Source organism: Gavia stellata, chromosome 3 (assembly GCF_030936135.1).
Source record: "Gavia stellata isolate bGavSte3 chromosome 3, bGavSte3.hap2, whole genome shotgun sequence".
Taxonomy (NCBI): Eukaryota; Metazoa; Chordata; class Aves; order Gaviiformes; family Gaviidae; genus Gavia; species Gavia stellata.
In genome coordinates this window covers 24583460-24603366 of record NC_082596.1, presented here as the reverse complement: position 1 = coordinate 24603366, position 19907 = coordinate 24583460, and the positions used below count along the sequence as shown (strand labels likewise).

General features: G+C 36.2%; 1 protein-coding gene across 1 annotated transcript in view; it reads left to right on the top strand.

The window, feature by feature from the left end:
* The window catches only part of VPS13B (vacuolar protein sorting 13 homolog B), a 490950-nt gene that overhangs the window by 141935 nt on the left and 329108 nt on the right, over nucleotides 1–19907 (top strand). The window contains exons 17-18 of the mRNA XM_059815701.1: nucleotides 18022–18156; nucleotides 19019–19192. Of these exons, the coding sequence (XP_059671684.1) occupies nucleotides 18022–18156; nucleotides 19019–19192 (309 nt within the window). The remainder of the gene's footprint in view (nucleotides 1–18021; nucleotides 18157–19018; nucleotides 19193–19907) is intronic.

Genomic DNA, 19907 nt, shown 5'->3' with positions numbered 1-19907 from the left:
TAACTTACTAATTTGTTTTTAAAAAAAAAAATGGCATGCTATCTGCAGCAGAAAATGTAGAAGTTCAGCAATGCCTTTGTTCTCCTAGATTTCTTGGTTTGGTTTATTCCAGAAGGGTTTGATACAGTCTTAGGATCTAATTAAGATATACATAATATAACTGTGCCTAAAATCCCAGCCAGCTAAAGCAGACAAATTGTTGAATTTTAGTTTTAAATTAGAAGAAAACAAAAGTGTAGAGGACTTGTTTGTAAGGAAATTCTGAATACTGTTTGACTTTTGTAGGCAAAAAAAATGCACTCATCCCTGCCATCTAGCTGTATAGACACATCTTTCATCACTAGAATAAGAACTTTTGTTTCCATATCAGTTAGCCCAAGTAAGTTCATTTTTTTTTTTCCTGGAGAAGACCTTTAGGTGAAAGTACTTCCCTTGCCTGAGCTTTCTAGATACAGAAGAGGGTCTATGGCTTGATTTAATTGTGCTGGAATGCAGTTCCTCAGGGTATGGGAATGGGATAAGGGAAACTTGCATCATGACGTGCCTAGATTTTTATTTTTTTTTTTAATTGGAAAGGGTTGTCTCAGAGAGCTCGGGCCAGATTCAGATCTATACCTACAACAAGGCCAAGCCAAGTTCCATATTTAGTCTGCTCAGGGAAGTAGGTCTGCTGGCTTCTGTAGGACTTTCCCTTGTGTGGAGCCTTACTACTATGAGTATGTTCAGGGCTTTGCTTCCTTGTCTTCTGTCCACCCCCCGTAATGGACACTTGAGCACCATGCATTTGTAGTACCAAAATATGATGATACTCTTAGTTGAATGTGTGATTGGGTCCATCATTTTCATAGGTGATACTGAAGCTTTGCTTCTGTAAAGGCTGATTCTGAGTGACTTGACAGCAGTGGGGCTGACATACAATACAGCAATTATTCTGGCATTCAGTTAATCCAGAAGATTGTCCTGTAACAGCAAGGTTAAAATTATTTCTGTGTACAAGTAGAAAACTTCTTTTAGACCTACATATATAACAGCAACATTGTGATAGTTCTGTGCTAATTGTGTAGTGTTTAATTTTTATAATATTACTAAAATTATTACAAAACATGAATCCTCCCCTATCTAATGCATAAATGCCCCTGTAAGACCTTGTGTTTGTCTAGAGAGAAATCAGTGCCCAGAAGTTGAATGTTTTTCTTGGGGTCAGGCAGGAAATACCTGCCAAAACCAGGGTTACAACGCAGGTTTCTGACTGATAGATCCATGTATAATCTGTTGTTGTACCACCGTAACGCCCAGGGAAAACCAATGCCCCTCACCCTTCTCCTTGCTCTCTCTTTCCCCCTCTTTAATTTCTATTCTCTTATACTTAACTGCATAGTACTGATTAACATGACTTGTAACACTTAGTTGTTTTTCAAGAAAGATGTTTTAGGTTTTTTCTGAAGTAGGGCCTACTGATTTCTCAGGAGCTCTTATATGATGTTAGATCATTTTAATAAAACAATTATTTTTTTCTTTTGAATATGGTTTGTTCGTCAATGGTATAATACGCCATTAAATCTTGATAACTTCGCCCTCAAAACATCAGTCTGTTCTGTCCTATTCCATTGTGGTGGGTTGACCCTGGCTGGGCGTCAGGTGCCCACCAAAGCCGCTCTATCACTCCCCTTCCTCAGCTGGACAGGGGAGAGAAAAATATAACGAAAGGCTCATGAGTTGAGATGAGGACAGGGAAATAATTCGGCAATTACTGTCACGGGCAAAACAGACTTGACTTGAGGAAGTCAGTTTAATTTATTACCAATCAAATCAGAGTAGGATAATGAGAAATAAAACTGAATCTTAAAAACGTTTTCCCCCACCCCTCCCTTCTTCCCGGGCTCAACTTCACTCCTGATTTTCTCTACCTCCTCACTCCCCAGCCACACAGGGAGACAGGGAATGGGGGTTGCAGTCAGTTCATCACATGTTGTTTCTGCAGTTCCTTCCTTCTCACACTCTTCTCCTGCTCCAGCGTGGGGTCCCTCCTACGGGAGACAGTTCTCCACGAACTTCTCCAACATGAGTCCTTCCCATGGGCTGCAGTTCTTCATGAACTTCTCCAGCGTTGGTCCCTTTCATGGGGTGCAGTCTTTCAGGAACAGACTGCTCCAGCATGGATCACCCAAGATAGGTGCAAAATACATATCCCTGATATTACAGATTTTCTGTTTTGATTCAGAAAGATAGAGTTGTTTGCTTAAAAGGAATAATTAACTTTGCTGTTTCCATTTTCCCTACATTCTAAATATCCATTTTTTGTTTTGAAGTGTTTCTTTATGATTTTCTTATGACATGTTTTAGTGGCTCTCATACTGAGTATGGCTGAGCATTGTTCATCTCTCTGTCTCTGGTGCGACATGTGCCTTTTCAGCATTTACTACAACCTGTTCGTCTTAAAAGAACAGCTACCTTTATACCACATAAGGAAATCACTATGTGATTGTTAGTTACCTATCGGTAATTCTAATGATCAGATCTTATTTTACCATAATGTTAACATAACCTTTATGTATGTTACTAAGCCACCAATAGTGATATTCCTGGTGGATGACAGATACATGGTCTTGAAATGTCATCAGGTTATGTTTAAGAAAGTGACCTTTAGGAAGCCCCTTCTTTTCTTGAAATCCTGCAATTAACTTAATGAAGAAGGAGCAATTGGCAACGGATTCCTGCTCACAGTGTTCCCAGGTGCTGCCAAGTACTGCTGTACGTGAGGAAAAAGTGATTAATGTTCTGAGTGCCAGTCAATGTCCACCTTACTGATGTGTTGAATTGACATCTTCCTCCTCAGCATATGAAATCTGAAAGAGCTATTATGAGTGTGTAAATATGTCATCTTCAGAAAAGACAGCTATGGGTAAGATCTGATTAAATTTTTGTAATTCTAAACAAGCACGCACCTGCATATTATTTGAACTCAAAGTTTAATGAATGGAATGCATCTGGGATTTGTCTTGATAGCATTCATATTTTCTCATCTTTTCTGAGGCAATTTTTAAATGCTAAAATACATACCATACACTGAACATTCTGGATAAATAAGTGGAAAATTTTTCTAAAAGTTTTATTCATTTTCTTATTGATTAATTTTATTCTTGCTTTTGACATACGAAGTTTCTTCAAGGAATTTTGCATAAAATTAGGCTTACTGTTTTTTCTGGTTGATTAAAATATTTTTAACATCTGTATGACCACCATGAAATTCTGTAGATGCTGGTGTCTTCCAAACAGTTCTGAGAGAGTAATTTTTTTTAAAACATTAAAATCATACTTTAAATAAGCAAGCAAGCAAGTTAATTACAGCGAAGTATTTATTCTGCACTTCTTTTTATCAAGTGTTTTTAGGAATTCAGCTATGATCTAAGCAGAGCAAAAAACAGAGATAGAAAAATGCTATGTAGTTATAGTAAATGTGACAAAGTATAATATATAACTGGTAAGAAACTTTATGATACACTAACTATAATTGATTCCAGTGATTTGTCTGTTAAAGCCAGTGCAAATAATTGTAACATCTGTCAAAAACCAACCACTAGCATGAAAACCTTTTAACATTTTGCACTTAATAAACTATTTTATACATAAACTACCTTATTGTTTATATTAAAAACTAAAAAATATTCAGTCTGTTCCAGCCATTCTAACAGAAACTTTAATAAGTAGACATTGCATAAAAATGACACAATCCAGCAGTTATTTGGTAAGGCCAGCAAAATCATAAATTTACCATCCATGCTTTTCCAAAAATACTAACCCATATTGTTCTCCCTGGACCTGTTGCAGGGATGACTAATCCAGCTGCTGAGGTCTCCCTTTATGTGTTTGATGGAACACTTGGCTTGCTAGACTACAGCTGTGTGTTTATGTGCAGTGCACACCTGCAGAGGCCTGACAAATAGCTGTAGTATGCAGAGTATACAAAATTACCCTGGCAGTGCTGCAAATAAGGAAGTTTCTGTTTTGAAGTCCATATGTGTGTGAGCTTGAGATGCCAGCTGGGGTATTTATGTGCATTGCACAGATGTAAAACTGCCAACTGATTTTATACCAAATAAAGGCTAATCTTTTTATACTTACTTGGTGTCAGAGTTATGAAGTGGTACATAAGAATGTTCTCACGACTTAGCTCTTTTAAAATATAAGCTGACATTAAAAATGCTCAAACTCACAATATGCATAGAGGGTAAAGATAAAAACATACTGTATTTACTTAGATATCTGCTATAGCACAGTATCTTAAGGGTTTTATTATTAGTGATGTATAGTTATTAGCTGCACATAATCAGGACTTGATTTATTGTATGCATATACACTATACTATATATCCTTTTTTCCAGGAGGTCACTTCAGCTCTGTGTTGAATCCAGTTTATGGGTTCTGAAATGTCAAAGCCCAATTTATATAGCTACTTAACTTGAAAGCTTTGCTTTCGTATTTTCAAATTTGTTTAAGCACAGTGATAATTTTTCATCAAACATGATACGTATTTTGAAAATTATCATTTTTAGTAGACCTTGTTTGTGAAGATACTTTTAAAGGTAATATTTACTTTCAAATACTTAAAGAAATTAAAATGGAAGCACTATTTTCATTTGCTAAAACTAACAATTAGCACAGATATAAGTCTTGGTTGTTTGATCATTTTAATCAGTACCTTGACTTTTAGTATGAACTAGTTGCAAAGACTACAAGGTGAAATGAATAGTTTATGTTTCGATGGTTCACTGCATATACTTAAGTACGGCATACTTCATCCTTTTTAAATGCTTAAAAGGTGGGCTTGGGGGTGGGGATTAATGCGCAGATGTGAAAATGGACAGTTTCTGTGCTTCTGACTACACACTTTGGAAGTTCCTTAAGCACTTAACTACGTTTTTAGGCTCAACATGCTTTCCCTTCAATGACTCTTTTTTTTTCCCCTCATTACTGTATCAAGCAATTTTAGTGTTCTTTTCAATTTTTTGTTTATTCTGGGCTACTAAACATTTGAAGATGTGTAGAATTCGTCTTTTGGCTTACTCTGTCACACTGTATACCTGAAACACATTTATGCTAAATGTGTAAGAACAAAGAAAATTGGAGCAACGTTGAAGTATATCACTATAGAATGTGTCCCAAAGGACTTAGGAATTTATTTTGCTAAATGTAATGTACAGCGTAGAAATGACTAGCCATCACACACAGCTCACCAGTCTGGTGGAGCTTTTTTAAACCGAAAGAATTTCATACATATACACATGTGCATGCATGCGCTCAGCCTGAGATAGCAGTCTTGGGTTTCCTGAGTTTGAAATTAACATCTGCAACTATCCCCCAGAAGCTCAAACATTTTCCAGATTCACAAGGTTCAGAAATACAATTTCTTCATTACTGAATTTTAGAGCACAAATTTCAGGCATAAATACTAGTTAGCCGAAGAGGTAATGACATACTGCAAGTAGAAGGCAGGGTTAAACTGTACCCCCATAATGCTGCAAAGGCTTGTCCTCTTGGCTAACATAAAAGAATAAGTGTGCCTGTAAGATGCCTCGTACTACCATTAACTGCTGAGAACTAGTCTAGATAGCGGAGAAGGCTGGGAAACAATACAGAATGCCAAATCTGGGTGAAAAATGGAAACACTTCAAAGGAAGTAACTTCTGCTAGATGAATATAGGAAGTCTTAATTGTTGTTATATCCTCTATTTAGGAAGTATATTTAAGACCAAAAGAGCAGAATTCTATCTGTGTGTGAGGAAATATGTTGCAAAGATGGTTTAGTTACTTTGTGTCAGGGCCAGCTCTCTTATAGAAGGCTGTCACTTCAAACAGATTGCCGCCGCTGCAGGTTGCAAACACACAATTGAAGGCTTCTAGTTCTCAGCTCATGCACAGATGTCTTTCAATAAGTTTAGCCAGTAATTTCTTCAAATTGCTCAGTTTATCAGCAGCACATGTCATCAATCCCGGAGTGGTTGCTCAAGTCAAACTACAGAATCCTTAGCTTACAGACACAGCTGCAAACAGGTGAACAGGCAGAAAGTAATTTGTGCAGCTTGGTGGCTGTCAGACAAAAGACAGACAATCTGTGTTTGAAACAGATTGCAGGCCTTGCATGAGCCAGACAAAAGGGATTTCTACAACTGCAAATAATTCCAAGGTTAACATATTTTCCTTTCTGCCATTAGGTGATTTGTTAAAATTGGAAACAATGAGCATTATAAATCTACACAGAAACTAGAGATAAGATGAAAGAGAAAAACAGATCGCTAAATAAGTTTACATCCTTCTGTTGAAAAGCATACAACTGGAATTCATATAGGCCTCCTTTTTATAAACTAAACTGAGCTATAATACCTATAGGGACATTCAATACATATTTGAAATTATGGTAAGGTTGTCTAATTGGCAGAAGAAACAACATTATAAAAAGAATAAGTTCATAGTAATGTTCCTCAGTATTAAGAAGTTGACGACTTTTTTTCTTTTCAAATTCTCCTTTGGATATCATTCTAAGATACTGTGAAGATTTATCAGGATTTCATGTTAACTTTGAAGTCTTCTACTTCCTCAGATACTTTAATACTGGGTAGATTTATCAAGATTTACTGTACTAAGTATATCAGAGTTAAAATTTATAACAAACAAGTTTCCTGTAGTGCTAACCTAATTACAGTAAGTTAGAAGACATGTACTTCCCCAGTCACAGATAGTACTTCTTCAAATGTGTGACTACAGAATACTTATTCTTTCCACTTTTCATAGGCTCTGTAAACTTGCCTGACCTCAGAACTTCTTCTGCAGTGTTCCATGAGGTACTAATCAAGCTAATGTAATATAGCCCTTCTTCCTGTTTAGTTCAGTGAATAAGTACTTATGTGCAATAATATTGATGGGTAATTCCATGCTTAGTTTAAGTTGTTCTGGCAATTTTATTTTTCATTTTATTTAAAACTTATCAACATAAGAGATATGTGGGTGGAAGAAGTTGCAAAGAGTAACTGTCTACGTTAAGGTAGCATGTTGTTTTGTGAAGATACAATTCTGTGCATAGAGGATAAATCAGGCTGCTAAGGACACTGTTTGAAACACACTGAAATCAATGCGCTTTCTGTGCGTAATATAGTAATATACATGACAATGAATTCATGAATACAGTTGTGTGATTCTGGTTAATCATGCAAAAGTGTTTACAAAAATTATTGAAACTGTCCCGTCAAAATTCACTGTTGTTTAAATGAAAAATAGGAGCTTTCTTAAAAATAGTATGTTCTTTTTGTTATGTGGTCATGCCTATATTACATACTTGAGTCCAATATGAATGTTGTCGTAATTGAAGAACACTGTTGTTAGGCTATTGCAAGTTTATACTTTTATCAAAATACAGTACTAAATAATTATGCAGGGAAACCTTATGCTGAGGTTGAATTGAAGAATTCCTTAGATTTCTCAACTATAAAGAAGTATGTCACAAGCATGTGTTTCAATAAGCTTTTTTTTTTTAACAAAATGCTAATTCCAATATTAAATTGCATCCTTAATAAATGTATGCTGTGTTACAGGACTGCCCTTGCAATTGGATTTTCTTCTTTTTTGTGTCTTAATAGACAGTAAGATTTTTAACCTCTCAGAAATTAATCATGCTAATGGAGATTTTCTATTCTTTGGCCAGGGAAGATTATATGTAAGCTTCTTTTTTTATCATGCTGACAGCATCTGTATTGCTTGTTGGTTGTGCAGGGTATATGCTGTAGATTGTAGCCTGACATTGTTATGGTGTTAGCATGTATGGGCTTCATGTATTCACTGTGAAGGTGAGATCATCATCTTTAAAGGATGGTTTTAATTTGTGTTGGTGAATCAAGTGGATACTGTATTTAAGGAGGGGAAAAAAAAATGTACTCATGCAGGTTGTTGTCTGCAGTCCAAATTGCTGATCAGAGAGTCTTTATACACATCGGTAATGTGCTGTGCAATATAAGCTGAAATATATTCCACAAGGGAGGAAAACGGAATAGGTTACATACGCTGTTCCTAAGTGCAATGAATATAAAACTCCATTACTCACTTTAAGCAGGTGCTTTTTATATGAGGCTTTAAAGAAATATAAAACTGCTGGTGAAATGATTGGTTTGTACAGACACGACTTAACTTCCAGTACTTTGACCAGATAAAGAGGCTAAAAATATTTCTACAAACATTTCTTTAATGATTTCAAGGATTAAAGGTTAATATCCTCCTGGTGTAAGAAACTGCCATTCCAGACACTAAATGTACTGTTTCTCTTTAAGTCCTCAGTAGTTGCATAGAATTTTTAAAAGAAAATATAAACACTTTTGTTAAACTTAGAGCATTCTGTTTTTAAGTTTATATCCTAAACAATGTATATTTAAATTGCTGGGAGGAGCACAGTGATATCATAAAGAAATGCAGTGTGATATAGAAAACTGTGAGTAAGAACGATACTCCAGTTAGAAACAAAACTCATCTTTAAAGAAGATGAAATCTTGTCATCTATGCATGTGGAAAACTACATGTGAAGGGGTAGTCTCAGATCTTTCTGTTTGAAGCAGCATATACTATTTGAGAAAGAAAATCATAGGGACACTGTTCAAGGTAATACTGATACAGTGTATTTTAATCTTTCTGTATGTGATCTCCGTCGTGTTTTACTTACCCACCCTGTCTGAATTACTGTCTTCCTGCCATTTCCCACTCCTTTACAGTCAATGTCCCCAGCAGCAGCCTCTGTTGTTCATCTTTTAACCATGTGACTGCTGGCTTGCTTCGCCTCCCAACTGAAAGATGATGATGTTCTCTTTTGTTTCCCCCACCATCTCCAGCAACTCAGGAAATCAAACTGTTACTAATTACACCATAGATGTTAGTTCTTTATTATTTTTGATAATACTGTTACTGAACACATCTGCCCTTCTTTTGAATTTTTATCAACCTTTGCGGTTTCTTTACTGTGTCCATCCTCTAGAATCCTCAATTTATTGTCCTTTACTGGTCCATAACTGTTCTGTCCTATATGCAATTACCTCAAATTGAACTTGTGAGAGATTTCAGTCATTAGATACTCTGTTTGACAGCAAGTAGGTGACCAGGTGTCATGTGTGTTACAGGGAAGCTCACAGCCGTGTGTAGGTGAGATCTGGCATTTCTTCTCTCTTGCATAGTAGGTGTGTTACATAGCACTTTAAGGTTTGCATCTGCTCTGGTGAATGAGGCTTTTTAAGGGCAGAAGAGTACAAACTCATAGGAAACCAGGCTTTATTAGTTTCATTTCATTCACTTGTCAAATAGCTTATTTAAATAGATGTGTCTTAAAGAAAAGAGCTCCACAGTTGAAACAGAAGGTGATACGATCTGAGATGAGCTCTGGTTCCTCTAAGACTTTGTTCTTTAATCCTACATTTTGCTGTCCTAGAAAGCTGTAAATGTCCTTTTTCTCTCATTGCTACGCAGCTTTTTACTAAAAGAAGAGCTGTAAAATGCAGGCTTTATTCCAGAGCCTAAGATGTATTACAACTTATGCTTAGTGTATTTGAAGATAAGGCATTTGAACTGGTACTGGATTGAACTTGAACTAGACTTAATAGAAACTCAGGACAGCAAATGCATTTCAGTTTTTTTGTGATCATATTAGTATGTATTAATGAGAAAAAGTGTTTTACTATTCTTTACATGTTGACATTTTGCATACGCTATTGAACTTATCCTCCGATACAGCAAAACTACTGTATTTGGAAGGGATAGAAGGCTTATGTGACCAAGATGGAAGAAACCAATTGTGAGTGCATGCTTCCAACCAAAGGGTGTGTTACTTGGGGTGGAACATATAAGCTCTATTCTCTGTCCATCTGTCTGTCTTTGTCTTTTTCAGGATCTTGCTTCAAATCTTTATGGTGAAAGTTTCTCAAGTGCTTATTTATCTGTATCCTGGAAGCATTTGCATCCGTGTCATTTTTAGCATTTGTCTACTGACAATTAATAGATATGAGGATTGATATGTCATGCATTTTGAGAGTTAGAAATTCAGGTTCTGGTAGTTTTTCTGTGTTTTCTTGGAAGACAGAAGTTATTTTAATGCATTAACTTGGGCTTCTACCGTTTGTCTCAAATGATACAGCGGTATCTGAAATGCAGTTGAATTGTGCAGAAAGGAAAATCAATCCTTTTCTTCTTTTTGAACCTCTGTTTACAACAGCAAGAACAGTGCCACTAAAGCCACTTTAACCCTGTGTCCTGACTGGTGTCATGTTGCCAAATCTAAAATACTAGCTTCGATTAGGTATGCTTATAACTGGTGATGCCTAAATAGTCTGAATGTTAGCAGTAATAAAGTTAATAAGTTGCCCAAACCAACACTTTTCACAGCAAGGTTTTAGAGCTATTTACAATACTATATATGTTTAAAGACGGAAGGTGGTATTCCTTCACTAAATGTTGGCTATTTAGATCAAGAGGAGTAGCAGTCAGACTATGCATGGATTGTGTTTCTGTACCCTACACTGAGAATGTTTCAGGATGGTCCTTGTCCTTTTGGTTGGTTGTGGTGGTGTTTGTGAATGTTTGCTGGCCGGCCTTTGTACATCGGGTAAAGGGAGTTCTGAAACATTTCCCAGCTCTGTTGTGTTTTCAGATTTTTTTTTTTTCCCCTGTGGTAGCTGTTTAGTTCTTCTATGAGCATTCAAAATTAGAGCATTATTTTACCTGACTGGATAATCACTTTAAACAGATTATCAATAAGGAATTATTCAAAGGTGCTTCTGACCTAGGATGCCTTAAACATATTATTCCAAATGTTCTGTGATTTCTTCAGTATTGGTTTTCAGTCTTTGAATCACAGGTTTCTTTCTTAACTCTCCGTTTGAAGCAGGATTTTAGAAAAATCAAGAAGTTTGTGGACTAAGGCAGATGTGGACCTGTACAAAGGTGGTTGTGTGGAGTCTCGAAATGGGAACATAGCAACAGGGATTTGCCAGATTTAAGTGACTCTCCCTGTAGGTGTAATGCTGTTCTTCTTTAGCAAGCTGGGAAATTTTTTGCAGTATGTAAATCTCCATTACTAAATGATGGTCCTATGTCTGTTTTAGTGTTTAGGAAATTGAGAAGCCTTAATTAGTTTACAGGCAGTTTAAGGATTGAAGTGGTTAGTTACAGAGATTTTTAATATTGATCTCCAAGGTGAAGACCAGTGTATGACTGACTGTGTGCTTGGCCCTGAAATCTGTCTGTAAAAATACCGGAAGTACGTGAGGAGATTAATTTTTGTGTTATGTGTGGGCATACATGTGGTTTTTGCAGCTTATATTCTGATTAAGAGAATGGGTAGATACTTACATTGATAAATATTTTGTCATTGTTGCCCACGAAGAAAGCAGCTTGACTTTCTTTAGAGAGTATCTCAGTCTATCAATAACTGCTTTCACCCTTCCATGCATTTACATTTCCTTTGAATACCATGGTTGAAGAGAAAATGAAAGCAGAGCTATTTTTTAGGACAGGTTTCTTTTAGGTGTGGAACTGTGGCACAAGAAGCTCAAGACAGTAGAAACTCTGTCCAGCTCACCATACATTAGAGGCAAGACAAGTCTACCGTAATCCTGCTGTTATTGCCCTGTTAAGTCTTGGGAGTGGGTGGGGATGAAACAGTAATTTCTTGGAATAGTGGTATGTAGACTGAGAACTGGTTGACACAGTTATAAGAAATTAAATAATTATGATAATCAGAATAGCAATAGTAATGCTAAATAAAGTTGACTTAGGAAAAAAATAGACCTGTCCCTTGACAGCTCTTTAAAATAAGCTGCCTGAATTACTGTTTTGAAGAAGAAAGAAAACAGTAGCCTGTGAGTCTACATTAGCACTGCAAAATGTGGTCTGCAGACTGTGGCGACAGATTAAAAATGTGGAATTGTGAACCCAGTAAAGACGTTTGGGGAACTTTATCACAAAGATTTAGTTTTACTGCAGAAAAAACTGAGGAAGTATTTATAACCTGGCATCTACATTTTAGAAAATCTCTTTTTCTCTGTTTTTCCAATTTAAAAAAACAAAATGAAGAAAAAAAAAAACCCCAAACACAAAACCCCAGTGTTTTCTGTTCAGGTGTTGTGTGTGAGGAAGCACAGTGATCGAAAGAGATGCTGAAGTTCCTATGCTGCTGCTGTTTTACTGTAACGAAGAACATGAATGCTCATGCTCCCCCAATGCTTTGAACGTGAGAAGTAGGACAGATGCCAGCTAGAGCTGGTCTTTGTGGCTTCTGTTATTCGTACTGCAAGGAGGAAGGAATTAACTTTGGTTTTCGCTTCAAGTTCTGAGGAAGTGCCATCTGTCTAACAAAGTTCAGTACAGACTTTCAGAAGTTCTCACTGAGGGCACTGCTTAAGCAGGGACTGAACACAAATGAGTGTGTCTCATGAAAGAAATGAGGTTTTTCTTATGCTTCGATTTGTTTACTAGCTTTTCTGTGTTAGTCATGTAAAACTTAAATATTTGTTTTTGTGAAAATAATTGGACATTTTTTTTCTTGATTCCAGTAAGACTTAGGCCTAAATGTTATTTCATTTGGTTAATAGCTCCTTGCTTTTATTCATGGATTGATCTTTTTACTGAGTTTGAAATCATTTTGACATGTATGTGACAGTCTTTTACTATCTAATGTTGCCAAACCATAGTTTATTGGTACTTAATGCTTTAAATATTGAAAATTTTCCTTCTGAGGCCATAACCTAAATATGGGGAGGATTCATGTGGATCTGCTTCTAGAAGTTTTAGTTATGCCTTGTTCATTTCCTACTTCACATTTTGCAGTTCTCTCTTTTATGATCTTTCTAAAGAGTTATTTATTGTATTTCAGGGATTTGGTGGCACACAGTCCTGACTCTTGTCCTCAGAATCAGTAACATACCTCATTTGCTGGTTTCCTGTCTTTTCTACTGACCAGTTTAGACTTTGTCTCTTGGTTTTCCATTAATCATTGCAAATTCACCTTATTATGAACGGAGGTGTCTGGAGTGCAAGTGTTATGAGGAGCGGCTGAGGGAACTGGGATTGTTTAGCCTGGAGAAGAGGAGGCTGAGGGGAGACCTTATCGCTCTCTACAACTACCTGAAAGGGGGTTGCAGAGATGTGGGTGTTGGTCTCTTCTCCCAGCTGACAAGTGATAGGATGAGAGGAAATGGCCGCAAGTTGTGCCAGGGGAGGTTTAGGCTGGATATTAGGAAAAATGTCTTTACTGAGAGAGTGGTGAAGCATTGGAACAGGCTGCCCGGGGAAGTGGTGGAGTCACCATCACTGGAGGTGTTCAAAAAACATGTGGACGTGGCATTGTGGGACGGGGTTTAGTGGGCATGGTGGTGTTGGTTTGGTGGTTGGACTTGATGATCTTACAGGTCTTTTCCAACCTTAGTGATTCTGTGATTCTGGATTGGTAAAAGATGTATAGGCGATTGGTAAAATCACTAATTAGTAACTTTTTTTTAACAGGTCTTAAATTAAATGATTGCTCAGCATTAGTAAGCTTGTTAACAGAAATCCTGGCCTGATCAATAAAGGCACAATTGTGACCTGCCTTTAGGTATTTGAATCCCTCCTGCTTGCACATAGAATGTCACTGAATGCAGGGACTTGGGCAAGCTGTGTAGTTGGGTTATGCACATGGAGAGGACGAAACCTATGACCAGAAAAGTTGGAGGGAGGATGTGAATGCCTGCTTTATAGTGGGAGAGAACCTTCCTCTATGGTGTGATACTTCTGTGCGTGTTTTTAGAACAGAATGGCTCTTTAGGCTTGGAGTTAAAGTGAGTTAAAGTGCACAAGGTGTAAATTGCCAAGGCATAATAGGTTTTAAGTCAGAAAACCTCTCTGCCTATTTTTGGGTTCTGCAGTATGGAAAGAACAGCTTTTTAGGTATTTGGTGATGTTTTATATTCTATATGTGGTAGTCTAATTCAACTAAAACAGATTATGTTTGATCACCAAGTATAAACATGGTTACATATTGGGAAGGAAACACTTGATTTTTACTGCAAATAGTTCTACAATGGACAAGATGTTTCCAGTACGAAAACCACATAACTAGAACATTGTCATTTTTATCTGGAAGCAGCTGTAGGTTATATTTTGTGGACACAGGTATATGTGTACCTCTATCTCTGTAAAGTCTTTGGTTACCATGTTCCTGATGAAAATAATAAATAAACTACAGAAAATGTGAGATGTACTGAAAAACACAGTTGCTTTGTTCTCCAATTTTGACTACACTGGGCAACAAAGTCAAGTGAAATACAGTGCTGCTTTTGAAAGTGTGATTTCAGAAGAGCGAGTACAGCACAAATTCTACTTTATTGTCTTGCACCTTGGAAATAAGCCTTTCTCATGCTTCATTTGCAGGACATTGAATTTGGATAATGTTGCTGTTTGCAATGATAGATTTGGTTTCCCTCGTTCCTCTGAATTCATGCTCAATGTCTTAATTAAAATCTTATGGAGTGTTTGTCTCCATGCTAAACTTGAGTCAGTATTTGGAGGCATGGAGCGTTTCTTATCTAGGAGAGTTAACATCTTCCAGCTCAATCAATCCTTTGAGAAGACACTACTTCTGAAAAGTTTATAAACATTGAGGGGAGGGAAGGAAGCCCCTGTCTTCGCTTGCTTAAACATTTGTTTGCTGAAATAGGTATTTAAGGAATATTTTAGCTATGTGTACAATTGTTGACACTTGATTTTTATAATGATGTTACCATGATGAAAGAGATAATAAGGAAGAATATTTGGAAAGAACTAAGCGTGGAAACTACAGCGTGGAAACTACAGATAGTCAGAGGCATACGTAGGTAACAAGGCTTCTTTCTTCTCTATAGAGCAGCTTGCCAATTTGACAAGTTTATGAGGGGTAGTTCATCACTTCCAAAAATTTTCGGAGACTGAAGAAAATGTGCTGTTTCCCTATATTAAACCTATTCATTATAAATGATTCACCAAAAAGTCTCTAAACTTTCTGCACTTTGAAAAAGAGACTTGTAGCTGGGCAAGGGGAATCACTTTACGGTCAGGTGATTTTTGTCTTTTGTTATGAAAGTCTGGTTAGACATCCTAAGAGCTGTGAAACCTGCGCAGAATTAATTTTTCTTGCAACCTCTCCTTGATTACTGTAGTGTGCTGTGGTTATCAGATGTTAAAACTGAGAGCAGGATGATGTTGCCATTTGATGTCAAAGCAACACAGAAAAGGAGGGGCATGATTATACTATGTTTTCCTAATACTTTTCTATTTTCTTTTCAAATAGTTGAAAACAACTGAGAAAGTGTTCATCCTATCTCTCTAACAGATGTTCCAGAAAGAAATAGTTTATTACTACTACCAGTTACTTCTTTGCATGAAAATGTAATTGTTAATTATATGATTATGTATTGAGGGTTTGTGGGTTTCTTCAAGGCCAAGCCATTCAGCTTTCCTAGCTTCCCTCATGATCCCTAGTTGCTGGCTGGCTGAAAAACAGTGCACTGGCTAGTTTGAGCTATACTTTGCTGTCATGCATATGCTGATTGGTCAGGTAGCAGGACAAATATACGCACATTTTCATGAAGATTGTAAGAAATAAATGTCTCTGATAATGCTGCCATATCTTGCTGAAATTCAACAAGTGCAGAAGTTATTTCGTGAGGGAATAGGAGTGAACAGAAAGAAATAGGGAGCGTGATCACATGAAACTTAGTTCCTTGTTTTCAAATAAGATACTAAAATAAAATTCTAGTTACACATGTAACTAACATGGAAAGTTTCAGTCTTAATGCAGAGAGGTTGTCCAGGGTAATGCATCTAAAAGTGGACTCCATGATGGAAAATATTTAGTTTTAAAAGTACTTAATCTTCCATAGTGAAGCGAGAGAAATGTATTGGACATCACACCTTGTATTTTGAGGCACAAAAATGTTGCTGAAAGATGGAAACAGCAAGAAGCTACCAGTTTTGAGAAGACTTGAAGGATGGGGGTCAAATTATGAACACAAATTTGTTTTGCTTTGACTGTAATCTTGGCTGCTACTAACAGTATTTTATAATCTTTGTTTTGGAATAGGCAGAAGACAGGGAAAAACGTAAGGTTTTTTCCTTTTTTTTTTTAAACACAGTGGCCTCTATTTGCACAAGTTTATAGAAAGTATGAGGAGGCAGAGCCAAGACTAGGAAATACCTACAGATACCCTATCTGCTTTTGACAAGTTCGTGTGTTGTGTCTGATACCACACCTTAGATCAAAGGGGATTTTCAGCTTTAAAAGAGGCTTACCCTGGGCAAGGCTGGGAATGAGGGTGTATTCACAAGACTAAAACTAGTAGCTGATCTTTCAGACTGAGAACCAATGGGGTCTTGTAGTGGCAGGCACACTACAGTGTCGCAGTGAGCTTTTTTTGAGCCTGAAGCCTTCCTGAATCATAAATTAGGAAAAGGCTGGGCATACCTCGACTGCAGAAGACAGGTTAAATTTTGATAAGAAAGTATGCGTAGAATGTGGAACCTGCTTTCACATGGCAGTCTGGTTTACTAAATGCCATGTATCCCTTCATATGCTGCGTCTCTCTTCCTACATTGGAAAGTACTTTTTATTCAAAAATTATTTTAATGTCTTACCAGAACAAAACTTAAATAAATATATGTCAAGAAGTCTGCTTACCAAATTATTTTATAAGCGCTACCAGATAGACTTCAATGTTTAGGAACTGGAATAGGCATAGTGAAGTAAGACAGTTACCAGGTTTAATCCATAAATCTTTTGTTTTCTATAATTTTTTAGGAATTTTCCCTTACTACTTAATATATATTAAAGGTTGTTCTTTGGGTTAAGTCTTTGAGAGATTGTGCAAAAAAAAAAAAATTAAGTTTCCTTAATGTGTGCAACTACCTTGAAATACATCTCAAAATGCTTTTAATTTTTTTTTTCCCTGATATTCCATAATACTTTCCTTGCATAATTATGGATTTTGGAACAAATTCTGTGTTACATATGTGAGGAAATGGTCCCATAATTATACTAATGTTTGCATAATTAACAAGCTGCTTGCCAATTTTAACTGACAAATTCCAAGTCACTTTTGCATGAGGGGAAAAAAACCATAAAAAATGGTAACTTCTGTTAGTTTTTCCTTTCATACTTCTTACAGGTGTTGAAACTATTTACTTCTAACTTGCAAGTAAATTTATGTATTTTTTTCTGATAGGCAGCACTGTACAAAATAAGAGGGCTGGCTTCCTCCACCCATACTCTGGGGCTGTTTTGGGGGCTGCCCTCAAGCTCTGCCAACATATCTCAGTGCTGACTTGTAAGATCCCCTGCTGCTGCCGCCATGGTTCTAGGCAGCTCTTCAGAAGTGAATGCCAATAGAAGTGATTTCTTCCAACCAGTGTGGCAGTTTTCTGGTGTGCACAAATGGGGGCTGAGGAAAGACCACCAAAACTTGTTTCCACTTGTGACCTAAGGCAAGGTTTGAACTCCAGTTTCCGTTGAAAAATGGCGAGTGTGCCATTGGCCTTCTGTGCTGTTCAGCTGCATGGATTTAATGCTTTACATTGCTACTGAGTAAAATGTTGTTGTCTAAATGTAAGCTGAAAACACTTAGTCATTTTAAGATCCTGAAATGAAAGGCTTATAATAAAAATATGAAGGAGAATAGGTGAGGTGGCACTTATAAAGTGAAAACAAAAGTGTATGTATGTGTGTATACATATTTATTATTCCAATTTCTAAGTGGCCTTGTGTGTTTTCCTTATGGTATCTATATATATTTTATGCATAACTGTTTGTATTAAAATGTCCATATACAGCATTCTCTCACTTCCATTTAAAAACTGTGAATCACAACAAAAATGCTTTAAGAACATCTAAGGTAGATAATTAAAGTATAATTAAGTTTAAATGCCTTGGTGAAGGAATATAAAAATATTTAAATTCAACAGGCTAGTACATTTGCAGTTTTCTTTTATTAGGTGTGAAATCTAAGAATCCCCTGCCAACTCTTGAGGGCTCAATCCAGAATGTTGAATTGAAGTACTGCGGCACATCATTGGTCAAATGTGCCTCTGGGACCGTGGGATCAATAAAAATTTGTGCCAAAGCCCCAGGTATGTGCAGCTGGACCATGTAAAACTTTATTGCCTGTATAGGAGAATTGGCCTTGCTTTTTACAAGGAGAGTTACTGAAACAAGAATTTACTTATTGTTCCTATGAATCAGAGAGGTTTTTTTGTATTCAGTTTTTGGGTTTTTTTATTATTATTGTTAAGTGTGCCAGGATGATCCAGTCTGGCCCCAGTATAGTCAATTTTTACACTGAATTAAAAAAGTAAAGATGTGGGTTTTTCTGCTGAGACAAATATTACTCTAAAAGCACTGAAGAAACTGGAATAACTCTGCATTTTCATATTACACAGAATATTTGCATTTTACTTTATTTGTAGCATAATTTTGATGTATTCTGTTTATTGTTTAATGTCTCATTTTCCATCAATGCTACAAGTATGTATTTTGTTTGTGAAGTTTTTGAGGGCTTTGTGATAAATAATTTTTAAATTTCTTTAATAGAATTTTTCTTGAAGAACATGCAGGAACTTTTCCAATCGGTGTTTATGATTTCTTCATATAGAAAGGCAGCTAATGTCAAAAACATGAAAATTGTCGTGTATTTAACTCTAAATTGAGTTAATGCTGATTTTTAAAGATATTGCTTTATAAAGTTGCAAAGGAAATTACTATTTTAAAGAGAATTGATTACTTTATTTGAAATCCTCCTGGATGTAAAGACAGTTACAGGATAACATTAAGGAAGTTGTTTAATAGTTTATATGAGATTGCTCTTTCTATTTCCTTTTTTAATTCTGTACTTACAGTGTTTAATAGCTGTTCTCTTTGGACTAGTGAATGTTTATGTGTTGAAAATTTATCTTGTTACAGTAAAAGCTGTAAGGAGTCTAATCTTTGTCTTAGGTGATGGTGGAAAAGAGAAGCTGATTCCTTTAATTCAAGGCCCTTCTGACACCAGAGACTTACACAGCAGTAAATGGCTCAATGAGAGTAGAAAGCCAGAATCTCTCTTAGCTCCAGATTTGGTAGCCTTTACAATCCAAATTCCACAGTATATGGACTACTGCCATAATTCTGGTAAGTGCAAAACTCTTGTTAAACTGGTATTGCATTACGTTTTTCCTATCCAATGCAATTTTCAAAAGAGAGGCTTGATATAAAATGTGCCAAATGCCAAAGTATCTTTTTCACATACTGCACACATTATAACTTTAGCTCACTGTGAGACACAAAAACTAAAAGCAGCATTTTGATGTATGTCTTCTTCAGTAAGAAATACTTTATTGACTTTGGTTGCTTTTTAAATTATTTATACAGAATCTTTTGTGAACTTTTTTTTTGGGGCAGGATCCATGTTGAAAATACCAGTTTTATTCATTCTTCCCTTTATCTGTTGGGTTGAACTTCTTATACAGAAGTTGACATACTGAATTCAAAATCGTTCATATAAATTTGCAGCATAATTTATAATAAAATTAAGAATTTGTTTATCATAAAATTTGTTAATAATAAAAAGGGGATTTTTAAAATGCTACAGAGCACACATTTGACATCGTCAAACTTGGTGTTGTGGTGGATTTAAATGATAAACAAGTTAATATTTTTGAGATTTGCTTTGATAAATTCAAGGGTGTTGTTGACTTTGTGGGCATAAATATTCTTACCTGACATTCTTATGGTTTCTGTGGGCTTTAAACAAAACATTGGTCTGTTATAAGCAACACTGACAATTTTGAAATATATCTAGTTTAAAATAACTATAGTATCGTTTGTGAAATACACATGGATCTAG